General features: G+C 37.4%; 1 protein-coding gene across 1 annotated transcript in view; it reads right to left on the bottom strand.

Moving 5' to 3' along the window:
• The window catches only part of LOC132561905 (golgin subfamily B member 1-like), a 28,680-nt gene that overhangs the window by 4,786 nt on the left and 6,229 nt on the right, over window positions 1-17,665 (bottom strand). Inside the window, exons 3-5 of the mRNA XM_060226617.1 lie at window positions 17,258-17,401; window positions 5,317-11,218; window positions 873-5,269 (exon numbers count right to left, since the gene is read on the bottom strand). Of these exons, the coding sequence (XP_060082600.1) occupies window positions 873-5,269; window positions 5,317-11,218; window positions 17,258-17,401 (10,443 nt within the window). The remainder of the gene's footprint in view (window positions 1-872; window positions 5,270-5,316; window positions 11,219-17,257; window positions 17,402-17,665) is intronic.

Here is a 17,665-nt window from a genome sequence, read left to right as displayed (position 1 = left end):
TCATGTTTAAGAAAAACAGTTTTTGTCTAGTTTTTACTTCAATAACAGAACAGGTCAAACACAAAGCCCTTTTAATATGATGATAATCAGCAGGTAATCGTCTCGCTAACTTCTACAGCATATTGAATGTCACATTGTATTTGTGATTTGCTGAGAACATTAATTTGTACTAAATGCTCTCCATGACTAAGAAGGACCCATAGAAATATTCTAAATACCATCAGAGTAAATATGGAGAAAACTCGTCAATATAAGACAAACATGGCTATCTTTATTAGGATGACATGGTTTTACTGGTCTTCACAGGCTGACACATGTCAACCAAGTGAAAATAGCTTTGATGTTTGTGTACTGTCAAGTTTTCTTTGATAAACAGCATGTGTGTACATATTTTTATTCTGTAAGGATCTCCATTGCATGTATCTATGGATCCAATTAAATTTGAGGAAAGTTATTACAATCTTCTAAACTAGTACTAATGATCTCTATTTTATTATTATAGAAAGAATTAATCTCTTGTTTCTGAAATCATTAAATAGCAGCAAAAATAACGGAAGAATAAACATACATTTATTATCACTACCAATTTTGTTTTTAAATGATATAAGCTTTTCTATGCATTTTTAAGATCAAATATTTTTCAATAAACTTTATGGCATATAATATTTATTCTACACCTAGCTCAACAAGGCATCTCAGACTAATAGTCTAGAAATGGGGATCAATTCTGAATGTGTTTTTTTACAGTAATAGTGACCTTGATATTTTTCATCACTTAAAAAAAAAGAAAGAAAAAACAAAAATATAGCATTCCCTACAAACACAACTATTATTTCTAAAGTTACAATACAGAGACAGTCAATTCAACATACCTGATTCTCTTGATGTAGCTTCTGGACAACCTCTCCAATCTGAGTCCCCATTTTGCCCTCTTCAGTGCTTCCATCACCTGCCTCATTAGCTCTCTCCTCCAGAAGCTTGAGTCTTTGTCTCTCAAGCTCTTTTTTTATCCGTTTATCAGCATCCCTGTTGACTTTCTGCATGGCCTTAAGGAAGGCTGTATCCTTCTCTGCACGAATAGTCTCAACTTTATGCTTCAGATAAACTTCCATATCCTTCTTATATTTCTTGAATTCTTTGTCATATTTGTCAGCAACTTCTGCCTCTTTACTTCTGACCTGAAGTGCTATTTTTTCTTCCATTTCATATTTCATTCCTTCAAGCCGTCTTGTAACACACTCTTCAACTCTTGCTTCTATCTCACCCTCCCTCTCCTGTGCAGATGATTCTTCAACTTGTGAGGATGTGTTCTCCACACCAGCATCATGTTGCAAACATCCTGAACTTTCATTCTCAGTGAAAATTCTATCTTCAAAATTATCATCTTTCCTTTTTTCTAGATCCTCAATTTTCTTTTTTAATTTTATCACTTCCTGTTCAAAGGATTCCTGGTTGTGTTGATTTTCCAACTTGGCATAATCAAGATCTGTTTTTAATTCATTGATACATTTTTCATAATGGGCCACAGTGTCTGCATCTAAGACAGGCTCTTCTTGAAAGAATCCAGATGATGAAACCTGTTCTTCCTCTTCGTTACCCTCCAGTAATTCTGAGACCTCTGCATAATTCTGCTGGGAGCCTGAAGCCATTCTTTGATTCCTCATGTCCTTCTCAGACTTAGATGAATCCTCCTCTGAATTTAGGTGTTTTTCTGCAGTCAATCCATGCAACCTGTTTTCCTCCTGTGACAGCCTCAGGATAAGTTGTGTTTTTTGATCATGCGAGACATCAAGATCATCCTCAAGCAGTTGTAGAGAAGATTTCATAGCTGCCATGTCAGAGTTGACATTTCCAAGCTGTGCTCTAAGCTTATCTATCTCTTTATTGCACTCCTTTTTTGTGTCCTCCATCAATGATTGAACAGTTTCATATTTATGCTGCATTTCTGACAGATCTTCCACCATTGTCTCGTGGATTTTAACCAGCCTGTCTCGTTCTTGTCCAATCTGTGACAGTTTCTCCTCCAGTTTTACTATCTCCTTTTCTAATGATTCATTCTTTGCCTCCAGAGTCTGACTCCTCTGTACCAGTGCCTCATGACCTGTTAAAGCTTGTTCCTTCATTATAGCACATTCTTGAATCAATTCCTGATTTTCCTGTTTCATACATTCATATTCTTTTTCTAATCGTGTTCTTAGTTGCTCTGAAGCATCCAACTCCTTCAAAAGATGTTCTCGAGCTATAACCAACTTTTCACATCGTTCGTTGCGAAGCTTCAATTGTGACAGAAGTTCCTTATTTTTGGATATTTCTCCATCCCGTTCAGCAGTAAGAGATTTGAAGTCATTGAGGAAATCTTCACTCATACTGTCGTTGTCTGTCATGTTATTTTTAAGTGTTTCTAGCTGGCTAAGAAGGTCATTCTTGTTGACTGTCAAAGCATCCACTTCATTCTTCAAACTTTCAATTTCAGTATTAAGACTCTGCCTGATATCTCCTGCCAGTCTCAAATTTTCTGTTGCTGATGCAAGCTCAGCCTGATAAAAGTCTTTACTCTCCGTCAAGTCTGTTAATTCTTCCTGAAAACTTTCAATACTTTTTTCCAATTCAATATTTCGCTTGTCAGAATCTTCAACCTGTCTGTGAACTATTTTCAATTCCTCTTCCAAATCCTGCACACATTGTTTGAAATTCTCGATCAGAGCCAAGTTTTCTTTCTGGGTGGATTCCATCTTTTCCATAGAGTTTTTAGATTGTTCTGTTACCTCCAGATTTGCCTTCTCCAAATCCTCACATCTCCTTTTTGCTAGATCTAATGCTGTGTCAAGTGCATCCATCCTGTCTTGCTTGAAGGTCATTTTGTCTTGTAATTCTTTGTACATTGCTTCCAGCATCTCTTTTTCTTTTAAATGATTTTGGACTTGATCATCTAAGTTAAGCTCCAACTCTTTCACTTGACCAGACAGAAATCTGATCCCCTCCTTCATTTGTGAAACCTGTTTTTCAGCATCAGTTTCACTACTGTCTAATTTTGCAATCAGTATATCCCTCTCTTGGCGCAGACTACCAAAATCTTTTGAAATTTTCACACAATCAGCTTTCACCGACTCTATTTCCTTGTCATGTTTTGATTTCATCTGTATAATGTCATTGGAATGTTCCGTTAACAAGTGAATAATATCCTTATCCTGCAGGGTGACATCATTACCATTGGATATCAGCATTTCCCAGATTTTCCCTTCCAGAACCGAATAATTTTCCTTCAACTGTGTGACTTCTGACTGCAGTGCCATTTCTGCTTTTTCCATGTCAAATCCTTTCTGTTCCGCTTTTGCCTTATCGATCATCTCCTGATTTAACTTGTGGACTATTTCTTCTTTATCAGCTTTCAAGGATTCTATTTCTGCTTCCAGAGTTGTAGTCAAGTTTTCTATCTGCATTTTAAAGTTTTGTTTTGTAGATTCAAACTTTTCTTGAGTTGAAAGCTCCTCTTTCTTTTGTAGATCAAGTTGTGATTCAACTGTCCGAATTTTCTCCTCCAAACATTGCTTGTCATCCTTTAGATTTTGTGCATCCTCTTTATAACATTGTATATTATCTTTTAGATTCTGCATTTCAACTTCCATGGCTACTATTTTATGATCCAGACTTCTGTTTTCAGCCTCCACCTGCTCTTGTTGTTTTGAAATGCCTTCCACAATGCTATGTTTATCCCTTTCTAGTTGTTCATATTGTTCCTCCAGACAGGCCTTCTCCTTGCTGAAAGATGCTTCTAATTCCAATCCCTGACTTTGAAGGTATTGTTCAAACTCCTCTTTTTCCATACAATAATCTTTAAACTTTGTCTGATATTCCAGATTCAGTGAGTCCAGATTTTGTTCCACACTTGCCAATGATTCCTGAAGTTTTTCACACTTACTGATAAGCTCTTGGCGTTCATTTTGAAAGACTGTGGACATCTGCTCCATACGTCCTGTCATGACAGATTTTTCCATTTCATGACATTCGCTATCATAATTGGCTTGCTGGTTGAGAACTTCAAGAATCGCCTCCAGCTGGTTATACTGCACTTGCAGTTCCTCATAATTTCGATCTTTAATTCTCAATGTTTCCAACTCTTTATTAACACTGTCAAAATTTTGTGTAAATATTTCATCTCTTTCAAAGTAATTGGTCCTTTCCTGTGTAATTAAAGCTTTTAAAGACACAATCTCATCTTCAAATGCTGTCTTTTCATTTTCATGCGCTTTTTGAAGTTGTTTACACTGTGCTTTTCTTTCTTCGTTTTCCATTCTTGCTGTTTCAAAACAACATTCCATTTCTTTGAATTGAATTTCCAAAGTTTCTGCAGTCCTTTTGAGATCCTTACAGTGTTTCTCCAATACTCCAGCATTTGATCTTTCCTTTTCCAGATCACTTCTGAGATCCTCAAACTCTTTCTCTAATGTTCCATAATTCGATCTTTCCTTTTCCAGATCACTTTTGAGATCCTCAAACTCTTTCTCCAATGTTCCATAATTTGATCTTTCCTTTTCCAGATCACTTTTGAGATCCTCAAACTCTTTCTCTAATGTTCCATAATTTGATCTTTCCTTTTCCAGATCACTTTTGAGATCCTCAAACTCTTTCTCTAATGTTCCATAATTTGATCTTTCCTTTTCCAGATCACTTTTGAGATCCTCAAACTCTTTCTCTAATGTTCCATAATTTGATCTTTCCTTTTCCAGATCACTTTTGAGATCCTCAAACTCTTTCTCTAATGTTCCATAATTTGATCTTTCCTTTTCCAGATCACTTTTGAGATCCTCAAACTCTTTCTCTAATGTTCCATAATTTGATCTTTCCTTTTCCAGATCACTTTTGAGATCCTCAAACTCTTTCTCTAATGTTCCATAATTTGATCTTTCCTTTTCCAGATCACTTTTGAGATCCTCAAACTCTTTCTCTAATGTTCCATAATTTGATCTTTCCTTTTCTAGATCACTTTTGAGATCCTCAAACTCTTTCTCCAATGCTCCATAATTGGATCTTTCCTTTTCCAGATCACTTTTGAGATCCTCAAACTCTTTCTCCAATGTTCCATAATTTGATCTTTCCTTTTCCAGATCACTTTTGAGATCCTCAAACTCTTTCTCCAATGTTCCATAATTTGATCTTTCCTTTTCTAGATCACTTTTGAGATCCTCAAACTCTTTCTCTAATGTTCCATAATTGGATCTTTCCTTTTCCAGATCACTTTTGAGATCCTCACAATCTTTCTCAAATATCCCTGAATTGGATTTTTCCTTTTCTAGATCACTTTTGAGATCCTCAAACTCTTTCTCCAATGTTCCATAATTAACTTATGATCCTTCCTTTCCTCAAACTCCAATGTTCCATAATCATCTTCCTTTTCCAGATCCTCAAACTCTTTCTCTAATGTTCCATAATTGGATCTTTCCTTTTCCAGATCACTTTTGAGATCCTCAAACTCTTTCTCTAATGTTCCATAATTAGATTTTTCCTTTTCCAGATCACTTTTGAGATCCTCAAACTCTTTCTCCAATGTTCCATAACTGGATCTTTCCTTTTCCAGATCACTTTTGAGATCCTCAAACTCTTTCTCCAATGTTCCATAATTTGATCTTTCCTTTTCCAGATCACTTTTGAGATCCTCAAACTCTTTCTCCAATGTTCCATAACTGGATCTTTCCTTTTCCAGATCACTTTTGAGATCCTCAAACTCTTTCTCCAATGTTCCATAATTTGATCTTTCCTTTTCCAGATCACTTTTGAGATCCTCAAACTCTTTCTCCAATGTTCCATAACTGGATCTTTCCTTTTCCAGATCACTTATGAGATCCTCAAACTCTTTCTCCAATGTTCCATAACTGGATCTTTCCTTTTCCAGATCACTTATGAGATCCTCAAACTCTTTCTCCAATGTTCCATAACTGGATCTTTCCTTTTCCAGATCACTTTTGAGGTCCTCAAACTCTTTCTCTAATGTTCCATAATTTGATTTTTCCTTTTCCAGATCACTTTTGAGATCCTCAAACTCTTTCTCCAATGCTCCATAATTGGATCTTTCCTTTTCCACATCACGTTTGAGGTCCTCACAATCTTTCTCAAATATCCCTGAATTGGATTTTTCCTTTTCTAGATCAGTTTTGAGATCCTCACACTCTTTTTCCAACATTCTAGCACTTGATTTCTCCTTTTCCATTTCAACTTTGAGATCTTCACACTGTTTCTTCAATATTTCTGAATTTAATTTTTCCTTTTCCAGATCAGTTTTGAGATCTTCACACTGTTTCTTCAATATTCCAGCATTTAACCTCTCTGTGTCTAAAGCTGTCATCAATTCTTGCCAATCTAGTTTGCTAGCATTCAATTTATCCTGGTAGGATTGTATAGAAGAATTGAAATCATCTTCACTCATCCTTAAGTCCTCTTTCACTTTTTCAAACACCATGTGAAGTTCTTGACATTGTGCTTCCAACTCAGAAACACGACACCTTTCTCTTTCTAATGAGTGAGTCAGTTTCTCTATCTCAGTCTGGTTAGTTGCCCGATGTTCTTCCAACATCTGGATAGATTGTTCTGCTAAACTCCTTTCAGCTTTTAAACTATCAATGTCCATATTTGTATTTTTTGTTTGCTCAAGCAATTCACTATTAGTTTTCATGATTCCCTCCACAACTTGCTTCGTTTTTTCAGTTTCTTCCTTTTCCTCTCTGAGTTTGTCCATGGTGAATCGCAGTGTCTCCTTCAGGGTAGTGTTATCATTCACCATTTGAAGTAGGACATTTTCCATTTTTTGTTTCAGTTGCTGTTTTTCTTCCTCTTTACTTTGTAATAAGTGTTCCAGATGTTGTATATCCCCTGAAGTTTTCCCTGTATTTGTTTTCTCAAGTTTTACTAATTTGGCTTTATTGCGAATAAATTTTGCTTTGTTTTCTTCCAGGGATTGAGTCAATTTTTTCTTCTCCTTCTCTTTGGATTCCAGGTCTTTGACAAGTTTCTCGTTGTCTGTACTTAATTTCACATTCTCTTGTTTAAGGTTTTCTACATCCAAATTCAACTTACAACACACACTTTTCAAATTTGTCAAATCATCCTCATTTACATACGAAGGCACTGACGTTTCCTGAACAAGTTTGAATTTCTCCTCAAAATCAGTCACCATTTGATGTCGTTCTGATGCATAAAGTTCTAATTGTTTTTCCAGTTGTTCCTTTTGTTGCAGAACCTGACTGAGAACGGATTGCAAATCTTCTTCAGCTTTGCCTCCTTCTTGTAATACTTCCTTTGGATTTAGTTTTACTGTATCTGTTCTTGAATCATCATCCTTTTCCATCTTGAAACTTTTGCCCTTCATATCATGCAGCTGTTTTTGCAGAGTCTGATTTTGCAAAACCAGCTCATCATTCCTTTGCCACAAGGATTTGGATTCATTGTCATGTTGATCACGACCACATTCATTAACATGTTGGTCTGAATCTCTCACTTTCAGCTCTTGACCATCGTTTTTCAACATTTCAACTTCAAACATATTCTCAACTTCATTCTCAGAGTGTTTTTCTAAATCACCAGGGTCAAGCTTTTCTTTTAAATCCATCGACTGAATTTCCAGCTCTGACCTAGTTTTCTGTAGAGCTTCACACTTGGAAACAAGGTTTGCATTTTCTAATTCCACCTGTTTTAATCTCTCTTGCAAAGTGTCATATTCAATCTGTAAAGAATATAATTCCCTTAGGTTGTCTTCCTTGGAAGAGAACAAAGTAACATTTTCTGCCCTAAAACTATCACAGTGTTCACAATAATCTTGAAGCCTCTCTTTGAGTGCAACATTCTCTCCAGCCATTGTCTGGATTTCTGTTTGATTCTCAGGATATTTTTCTTGTAATACTAGGAAGTCAGTGGTTTGTGTATCATTTTTACTATCCAACTGAATCATGGCCTGGTCAGGAGAAGTATCTTCAAGCTTAGTCAATATCTGACTAGCTGAATCACATCCCTGATAGTTCATCTGACAACTGTCACCAGGTTTATCTGAATCTGAATAATCCCCACTGTCTGTAAAATCTCCTATAATGTTAGCCCCATCATGACCAACTGACTCATACTTTGAACCAACTGGGTCGCCACTGCTAGTAAAGGAATCAACACCATTGTCAATGGAAGCAGAATCTAAACCAATCTTAGTAGTTGGGGAGTTACCAGCACCACCGGAGCAACTAGGAATCAACGAACTTGGATTAACTGAAAGCATGCACTTGGAATTCCTTACCCTCTCTTGGTGTCTCTCGGTTCTTGGCACATCCTGTTCTATAGAATCTGAAGAAATGTCATTCATGTGGTCATCATTGTCCAAATGGTCAATGGAGTCTGGAGACATTCGGGATGAGATTGCTGCTCCACACGATCCTTGGAATCCAGTTTGTGTGACCATATCTTCTATCACTTCCTGCTCAAGAAATACAGAATTTTGGGAGTCTTGAACCCTTATTTCCTGTTCAATGGAATCTTGGGAGGACAGTGAACTTTGTTGTGGTGGCTTTGTCCATGTGCCATGTGACTCTCTAACTACAGCCTCCTCCACCTCTACTACGTTCTGTACCATCACCTCCTCTACAGGTAAAGATGACTTGTCTGTGGTTCTCTTCCTCTCTGTCTGGAGTTCTGTCACCTGCCATTCCAATGCACTGATTTTTCGAGTTAGCAAATCTTTCTCTTCTAGCAGAGCTTTATTCTTGTCCATGAGTTCATTCACAACAGTATTTGAAATATCTGTGACAGGCTCCATAGTATTAAAACTTTGCAAGTCATGTGGTTGTGAAGATTTCTCTAAAGCCTTGGCTTCCTTTCTTAAATGCTCAATATGCTCCTGAAGTTTTGCTCTCATGGTGTGAAGGTCATCGACATGTGTTTGCATGTGAAGGATTTCCTGTTCCAGATCTGCCACTTTCTTGTGATTATCTTCCTTTGTCTTTTTCAGTCCCAAATCTTCACTATCTTCTTGCCTACTCTGATTGCTGTTATTGTTGTTAATATTTCTGAGATAACCACTATTTGTACGACTCATGTCCTGGGCTTGCAATGGAACTTCTTCTTGTCTCCCACAGAAGAAACTCCTGTCAAATTGTGGCAACTGGTGGTTGTTAAGTTGTGATAACTGATCTTGGTCAAGAGAGGACTGACAGAGCCTTGATGCACTATCTGAGTCTAAATGGGATGACTGCCCAGACAAAAACTCAGAGTCATCTTGTGGTGGTTGTGATTCATCAGTTCTATTGCTGGTTTCTTGTCTAGAATCTGATTGAACCAAAGCAGCCTGGTCTTGTCCCAACGATGCCAACTCTGCAACAAGTCTTTGATTTAAAACAGAAATATCCTCATACTTTGCATGAATGTCTTTGCTTTTCTCCTCTAAATTTTTGTTGCTAACAAGTAGATGATTTCGTTCTTTCTCAAGGTTTTCAATGATGAGATTGGCACTCTGTACATCTGTCATTAGCGTCAGGTTACTTTCTATCTGTTCCTCTCTCTCCTTTTGATACGCTTCATTTTCTGATTTAACATGGCAAAGTTCTCGCAGTTCAACTTCTGCTTTATTTCCAATGTCCTTTAGCACCAAAATTTCATCACTTAATTTCTCAATCTCTGACAACGCAAATGTTTTCTCATCCACAAGTCTGACCAAGTCTACCTTTAAGGCCTCTATCTGAGAAACATACTGTTCGTTTTGTGTAACTACTGAATTTGATTGCAGTGAGGACTCATTTACGGCTACATTGCTGCTATCATTTGTAAGAGTGGCTTCACTATCATTAGATGCATCACTTGACATGTTTTGCTCCAATGAAACTGATGTAGAATTGGTCCCCAACAAAGAGCTCTCATCATGTGTCTGAACACTAAAGGCAAGAGAGGCATTCTCTAACATAATGTCTTCCTGAACACACATGGTAGATTGTCCGTCAAGTTGGACGCCTGATTCAGTGGCACCTGTGGGCATTTCCTTCGATGGAGTTTGGTGAACAAGAGAAAGTGATTCTTCTATCACACTCTCTTTTTCATCATTTGATTCACTTGATGTCACACCGTCAATCTTAATCCCTGCATCCGACTTCCCCTGAGCTAATACAGTAGATTCAACCCTTTGTTGAGATGTTTCAGACTCACTAAGAGCTTCCTTCAAAGAGGAAATTGTATCCTCCATCTTTAAATTATTACTTCTGAACTCCTCGTTTTCTGACTTGAGTAAAGCAACTTCTTCCTCCAATTTCTTTGCTTTCTCAATATATTGGCTTTTTTCCAGGAAAGCTTCCTCAATTTCTGTGTTCTGAGAATCCAGATCCTGTGACAATAGGTTCATTTGCTCTCTCAGCCGAATGTTTTCCGACATCAGATTGTCCAAATCAGATTGTAAACTAACTACTGAATCTTGCTGACAATTTATTTTATTCTTCAACTCATCATTTTGAGATTTGTATAAAACACATTCATCCTGTAGTTCCTTTACATTGGTAGCTGCCAGTTCAGAATCCTGGAGTCTTTTACAATAATCCTCATTCTGTGCCTGAAACTGTTCCACAAGTTTCCTCAACTGGTCACATTGTGATTTATACATATTGCATTCCTCTTGAAATTGCCCAACTTCATTGTCAGTGCTTATGTAGTGTTCAAGTCGATTGTGATAATCAGCATTCTCTCTCATCGCTTTCTCCAGGGCTGTCTTCACCTTGACTAGTTCTGAATCAAGAGCTACCTTCTCCTCCTGAAACTGTTGAACCACTGCCTGTTTCATCTGAGCGAAGTGTAGCCCGTATGTTTCCTCTAGTTCACTTCGTAATGCGTCCATTTTGGCTTTGACCTCTGATTCACTAACCATTCCTTGACTAACTACTGGTATTGGACTAACTGGACTAGAGGGACCAGACATACTGTTGGAATTTGAAATTTCTGATTTCTGTTTCCGCATTTGTTCTGCATCCATCATGAGCTTCTGAACAACCTCATTGGTCTGTTTTTCGCGTAGCTTTGTGGTCTCATGTGATTCTTTAAGTTTAGTGTATTCCTTTGAGATTAGATCGAGTCTTTCTGCCAGCTGATTCATCATACCGTCCTTGTCTGTGATGGTCTGTTGGAGGGACACAATTTCTTGCGTTGCGTCTTGAAGTGCATGAGATGTTTGTGCTTGCTTGTCTGTCTGTGACTGCAGTACTTTTCCAGCCTGAAACACCCATAGAAATAAAAATATATAAAAACAAGTGTTCTAGCAACATAGAAAATAGTTATATCTACTTCAAACGTAAGCAGCAAATAGAACCGACATTGATTTTCTCCAAATTTTAATATGTTGTATTTTTATTAGATCTGAATTACCATCTGGTTACTATTTCTAACCAAGCAAACTTTAACATTATACTGCACTGAAATGAGATATTTCATTTCCAGGGCTGCAATGATTTTAAATCTTATATTGTTTAACAGTCATTTGTTCCAATAACTTAATCACTAACAATACTATGGACATTTGTTGAAGCACCATTCATTTCTATAATTCTTGTGAGCCTGTGTCTTTAATGTTAACTCAATATCTGTTCATCTTATCAATTTCTGGTATCCAACATTGTTGTGTCTTTTTTTACCATACACTTCACAAGTGCATTCCCATGTTTTCCAATGAAAAGAAATATTCATTAACCTACATGCGGATACGAGGGCTCAAACCCGACTTTATTATAAACGCATTGCCATTAACATCAGTGTTATATCACTTCGAGGGGAATACTTTGATTCACAATTACAAATCTGAGGTATTTTTAAAAGATATCAATGATAGCTGAAGAAGAAAATACCACTGTGTGATGTGGACAGAGAAATTTCAATCGGGGCCCAGGGAGTTAAGCATGGAATGGATATATTTTCTACTCTTTATCCTCAGTAACTGTCTTTCCCCCCTTAAAGCCTGGACATTTCTCCAGCAATGGCCTCCGAGATTTCTCATGCCTGTTCTAAAGCCTTGATATCCCTCTAACCATCACTCAAGTTTGGATATCTTTCCAGCAAACCGTAGCATTTTGATATATTTCCTGTCAACTCTAAACTTGGACATCTGTCCAGTCAAACCTACAACACATCTACAGGTATTTGGAAGACAGGATTTCATTCCAGATGGCCCTTAAATCTCCAAGATTTCTTTCTAGTCAAACCCTTGTCAGACCTGAATATCTTCTCAACCATCACTAAAAGCTTTAATATCTCTGCTGTCAATCTTTGAGCAGATATCTCTCCACTACAACCCTGAAGGCTTGATGTCTCCGTAGTCAACCTTAGAGCACAGATATCTCTCCACTACAACCCTGAAGGCTTGATGTCTCCGTAGTCAACCTTAGAGCACAGATATCTCTCCACTACAACCCTGAAGGCTTGATGTCTCCGTAGTCAACCTTAGAGCACAGATATCTCTCCACTACAACCCTGAAGGCTTGATGTCTCCGTAGTCAACCTTAGAGCACAGATATCTCTCCACTACAACCCTGAAGGCTTGATGTCTCCGTAGTCAACCTTAGAGCACAGATATCTCTCCACTACAACCCTGAAGGCTTGATGTCTCCGTAGTCAACCTTAGAGCACAGATATCTCTCCACTACAACCCTGAAGGCTGGATATCTCTGTAGTCAACCTTAGAGCACAGATATCTCTCCACTACAACCCAGAAGGCTGGATATCTCTGTAGTCAACCTTAGAGCACAGATATCTCTCCACTACAACCCTGAAGGCTTGATATCTCCGTAGTCAACCTTAGAGCACAGATATCTCTTCACTACAACCCTGAAGGCTGGATATCTCTGTAGTCAACCTTAGAGCACAGATATCTCTCCACTACAACCCTGAAGACTGGATATCTCTGTAGTCAACCTTAGAGCACAGATATCTCTCCACTACAATCCTGAAGGCTGTATATCTCTGTAGTCAACCTGAGAGCACAGATATCTCTCCACTACAACCCTGAAGGCTGAATATCTCTGATGTCAACCTTAGAGTACAGATATATCTCCACTACAATACTATCTCTGACCAACCATTAGTCCTGGATATCTCTGACCAACCATTAGTCCTGGATATCTCCACCAACCATTAGTCCTGGATATCTCTGACCAACCATTAGTCCTGGATATCTCTGACCAACCATTAGTCCTGGATATCTGGACCAACCATTAGTCCTGGATATCTCCACCAACCATCAGTCCTGGAGATGGATATCTCTGACCAACCATCAGTCCTGGATATCTGGACCAACCATTAGTCCTGGATATCTCCACCAACCATTAGTCCTGGATATCTCTGACCAACCATTAGTCCTGGATATCTCTGACCAACCATTAGTCCTGGATATCTCCACCAACCATTAGTCCTGGATATCTTGGACCAACCATTAGTCCTGGAGATGGATATCTCTGACCAACCATTAGTCCTGGATATCTGGACCAACCATTAGTCCTGGATATCTCTGACCAACCATTAGTCCTGGATATCTCTGACCAACCATTAGTCCTGGATATCTCTGACCAACCACTAGTCCTGGATATCTCCACCAACCATTAGTCCTGGATATCTCTGACCAACCATTAGTCCTGGATATCTCTGACCAACCATTAGTCCTGGATATCTCCACCAACCATTAGTCCTGGATATCTCCACCAACCATTAGTCCTGGAGATGGATATCTCTGACCAACCATCAGTCCTGGATATCTGGACCAACCATTAGTCCTGGATATCTCCACCAACCATTAGTCCTGGATATCTCTGACCAACCATTAGTCCTGGATATCTCTGACCAACCATTAGTCCTGGATATCTCCACCAACCATTAGTCCTGGAGATGGATATCTCTGCCCAACCATTAGTCCTGGATATCTCGACCAACCATTAGTCCTGGATATCTCGACCAACCATTAGTCCTAGATATCTCGGATCAGCCATTAGTCCTTGATATCTTGGACCAACCATTAGTCCTGAATATCTCTCCCATCAACTTTTCATTCTAGAAATATCTCTCCCAATAGTGTAAAGCTTGAAAGCCTTAATCTCAATGCAACCATAAATACAACTTATTTCTCCCTCCAAACCTTAAGTCTGGATATCTGTCCATGTTACTATAAATCCTGAATATCAGCCATGCCAACAATGACATTTTCTCTAACTTACATTTACCTCTATTTTATCAAATATCGTAGAAATTAATGTTAAAACAGGAAAAGGAATTCAATAAAATGCTGAGCCATAGTTAAAAAGAACTAAAACAAAAAATGAATCTCAACTTTGTAGTATAAAATTCTACAAAAGAATTGAAAGAACACCTTTTTTTCAATCAAACACTAAAAATTTAACAACGAAACAAAATGAAATCAGACAAAAAATTATCACCTGTTTGAATTCTGCTTCTTCTGCATAATCTTGTATCTAGCTACATGTAAAGAACAGGTCCGGTCCATTATCACAGAGAGTACACAACTAATATGTAACATGGAGGGACAGAACATGCACAAGCTGTTGCAGAGGACATGGTACCCAGGTGATCTTAGCCACCTTATCAATGCTTTTCGACTAACCATAATGGTATCCATGACCAGATGACCACTTACTGCTTGACCAACTCATGACACTATAATCTGATTAATGATTGGTCAGTCATGGTCCAACTACGACAGATGTACCTTCATGACACCTTTCTTAATGTAAAATCCATTTACATACATGCAGAAAATATTTACCGAAACATTTACGAGTAATCCAAATTTGACATGCTTTTGAAGACAAATATAGAAATATATTGATTTGGAAGTACAAAATACATGTATATACCAAGCTAATTACAATTGGTTCATTTGAGAATGATTATAATTAATGTACAACACACTTCCAGACCTGTTTCATTTTTGTGCAAGAATATCTTAAGTGTTTCCATGGCCATATATGCAAAATAAATATTTGAAGTTGACACAAAGCCGTTCATAAATGTTTTCACAATTTACATTGCACAGCAAGATTGTCATTTAATATGTCAACACTGCCAACAGGAAGTTGTGTATTGTTATAAATCCCTGCCCCTTCAATCCTGGCTCTAACTCTTCATCCCTTTCCCACCTGCTCAAATTCATGCCCCTCACCACATCATCCCCCTTCTCTCAATGCCATTACCATTCCGAACCACTTCCACCCCTACTTATGCTTTACATACATCATCAATCTATTCCACAGGACATTGGTGTGGTTCAGAATAATGTCTTTAAAAACATTCGTGACAGACTTTTGCTAATCCCATATTGAATTCTATGTAATGATTCAAGACATCATCTATTTACAGGGTTTTTTAAGCAATGCTTTATCATATCTTAAAATGAAAAATTCTTCCCCTGAAGAATGAAAAGGGGGAAAAAAATGCAAATGATATCAAATATTCACAGTATCAATGATATTTACAAGTACAGTACAATATAGGCTACTACTTACATGTTGATCAGACAATTTCTGTACTACATTTTTTAGGAGTTTCAAAGGAATTTTCCATGTAAGTCTGCAACATCATTTATACACAGAAAAAGCACAAGTTCATTAAACTGAAATGTCTGTATGTCCAATAAATGGCCCAAAACCCATTCCTTGCCGTAGCAAAGGAGCAACAGTCCAGGTATCAGTATCAGTATTCCGTGATTGCCTATCAGATGTGACAGAAAACTACACTGACCATTGTGCACATACGTGTATATATAGTAAGTGTCCATATGTCAAAGATTTTAATCAATAGGCATATATAACATATAAGAGCAGACCATATGTACCTAATGTTGATTACCTGTCCACACATTACAGGTATAGAAACTCTCTTGAATAATATATTAATCCCCTGTATCAATGTCATCTTTGTCAGTCTTTTTTTATTAATTTTTTTTCAGATGGTTTCACTATAGAATACAAGAAGATCATTTGTGTTAACAACATATAAATATCCCATGACATTCATATGAAGGAGTTGCTTATCTTCAGCTAATTTTCAGACACAATATATCAATAATTTGTAAGCTAGACCTAAAGTTGACAATGCAAGTTAAAAAAATTCATTCTGGGATAAAAATAAATAAAACAAGAGGCCTAGCGGCCTTGATGGCTACCTGGCAATATTGAATATAAAGGTTTGAGGGTAAGAAGCCTTCAAGTGTTATGAAAAGAAATTGTAACATTAATGATACGATAAGCCAGTGTCAATACTTGCATACCATCAAAAGTGTCATCCTACACTGATAATTCTTACAAAGTTATATTTCCAATGGGAAATAAATAATTTCAAGCTCAAAAACGCAATTTTACTATAAAATTTACTTTAAAATTAACCGCCGCCCCAAGAACAATTGTGAAAGCTATTTTGGTGAAGCACCTGAAGACACTTCCATCCATGAAGAGCAACTGATACTAGCATACCCAGGTAATAACAAGAAGCGCTTTTTGAAATTTAAGTCAATTTGACCCTGTTGGCCCCACCCATCAGACAGCATCGATATGAACATATCAACTAAAGAGAATTTTAACACTAATATATTCATGCAGTAGTTGACACTGTCACTGTGTGACACAGTACCACATTATTAACGCTAAAGAGAATTTTAACACTAATATTCATGCTGTAGTTGACACTGTCACTGTGTGACACAGTCCTACATTATTAACGCTAAAGAGAATTTTAACACTAATATTCATGCTGTAGTTGACACTGTCACTGTGTGACACAGTCCTACATTATTAATGCTAAAGAGAATTTTAACACTAATATATTCATGCTGTAGTTGACACTGTCACTGTGTGACACAGTCCTACATTATTAACGCTAAAGAGAATTTTAACACTAATATTCATGCTGTAGTTGACACTGTCACTGTGTGACACAGTCCTACATTATTGTAATAACAGAGAGTTTTAACACGAGTACTTACAGGTTATAGTTGACACTGTCACTGTGTGACACAGTCCTACATTATTGTAATAACAGAGAGTATTAACACGAGTACTTACAGGTTATAGCTGACAGTGTCACCATGTGACACAGTCCTACATTGCTGTAATAACAGAGTATTAACACGAGTACTTACAGGTTATAGTTGACACTGTCACTGTGTGACACAGCCCTACATTACTATAATAACACAGTTTTCACACAAGTACTTACAGGTTATAGCTGACAGTGTCACTATAGCTACACAATTACTTACATGCTGTAGTTGACTTTGTAAAATCTGCACCTGTTGTGCAAGATGTGTGGCTTCCTCGCTGTAACTTTGTGCTGTAAGATGTTGTAACTGGGCTGAAAGCTGTTGTATGATTTCATCCCTCTTATGTACAGCAAACTCCAGTTCCTGTATAATATATGTAGTGGGTATAACATTAATCACTATTTAATTTTACTGAAAATTTCTAAAACAACCAAAATTTACATTTATACATATGTACTTGTTATGCCACATTTGTAAAACAGAACGGACACTTGGGAATGTCAAAGAAACTATTGAATATATACATATGTACCCTTATATACATTCACTAATCCATTGAATATGTACACATGTACATGTATGTACATTCACTGCTCCATTGAATATGTACACATGTACCTGTATGTA

Source organism: Ylistrum balloti, unplaced genomic scaffold (genome assembly GCF_031769215.1).
Source record: "Ylistrum balloti isolate Yb309-2 unplaced genomic scaffold, AGI_CSIRO_Ybal_v1 Utg371306, whole genome shotgun sequence".
NCBI lineage: Eukaryota > Metazoa > Mollusca > Bivalvia > Pectinida > Pectinidae > Ylistrum > Ylistrum balloti.
Note: the sequence above shows the minus strand (reverse complement) of the source record. Positions and strands in the feature narration are given on the sequence as shown.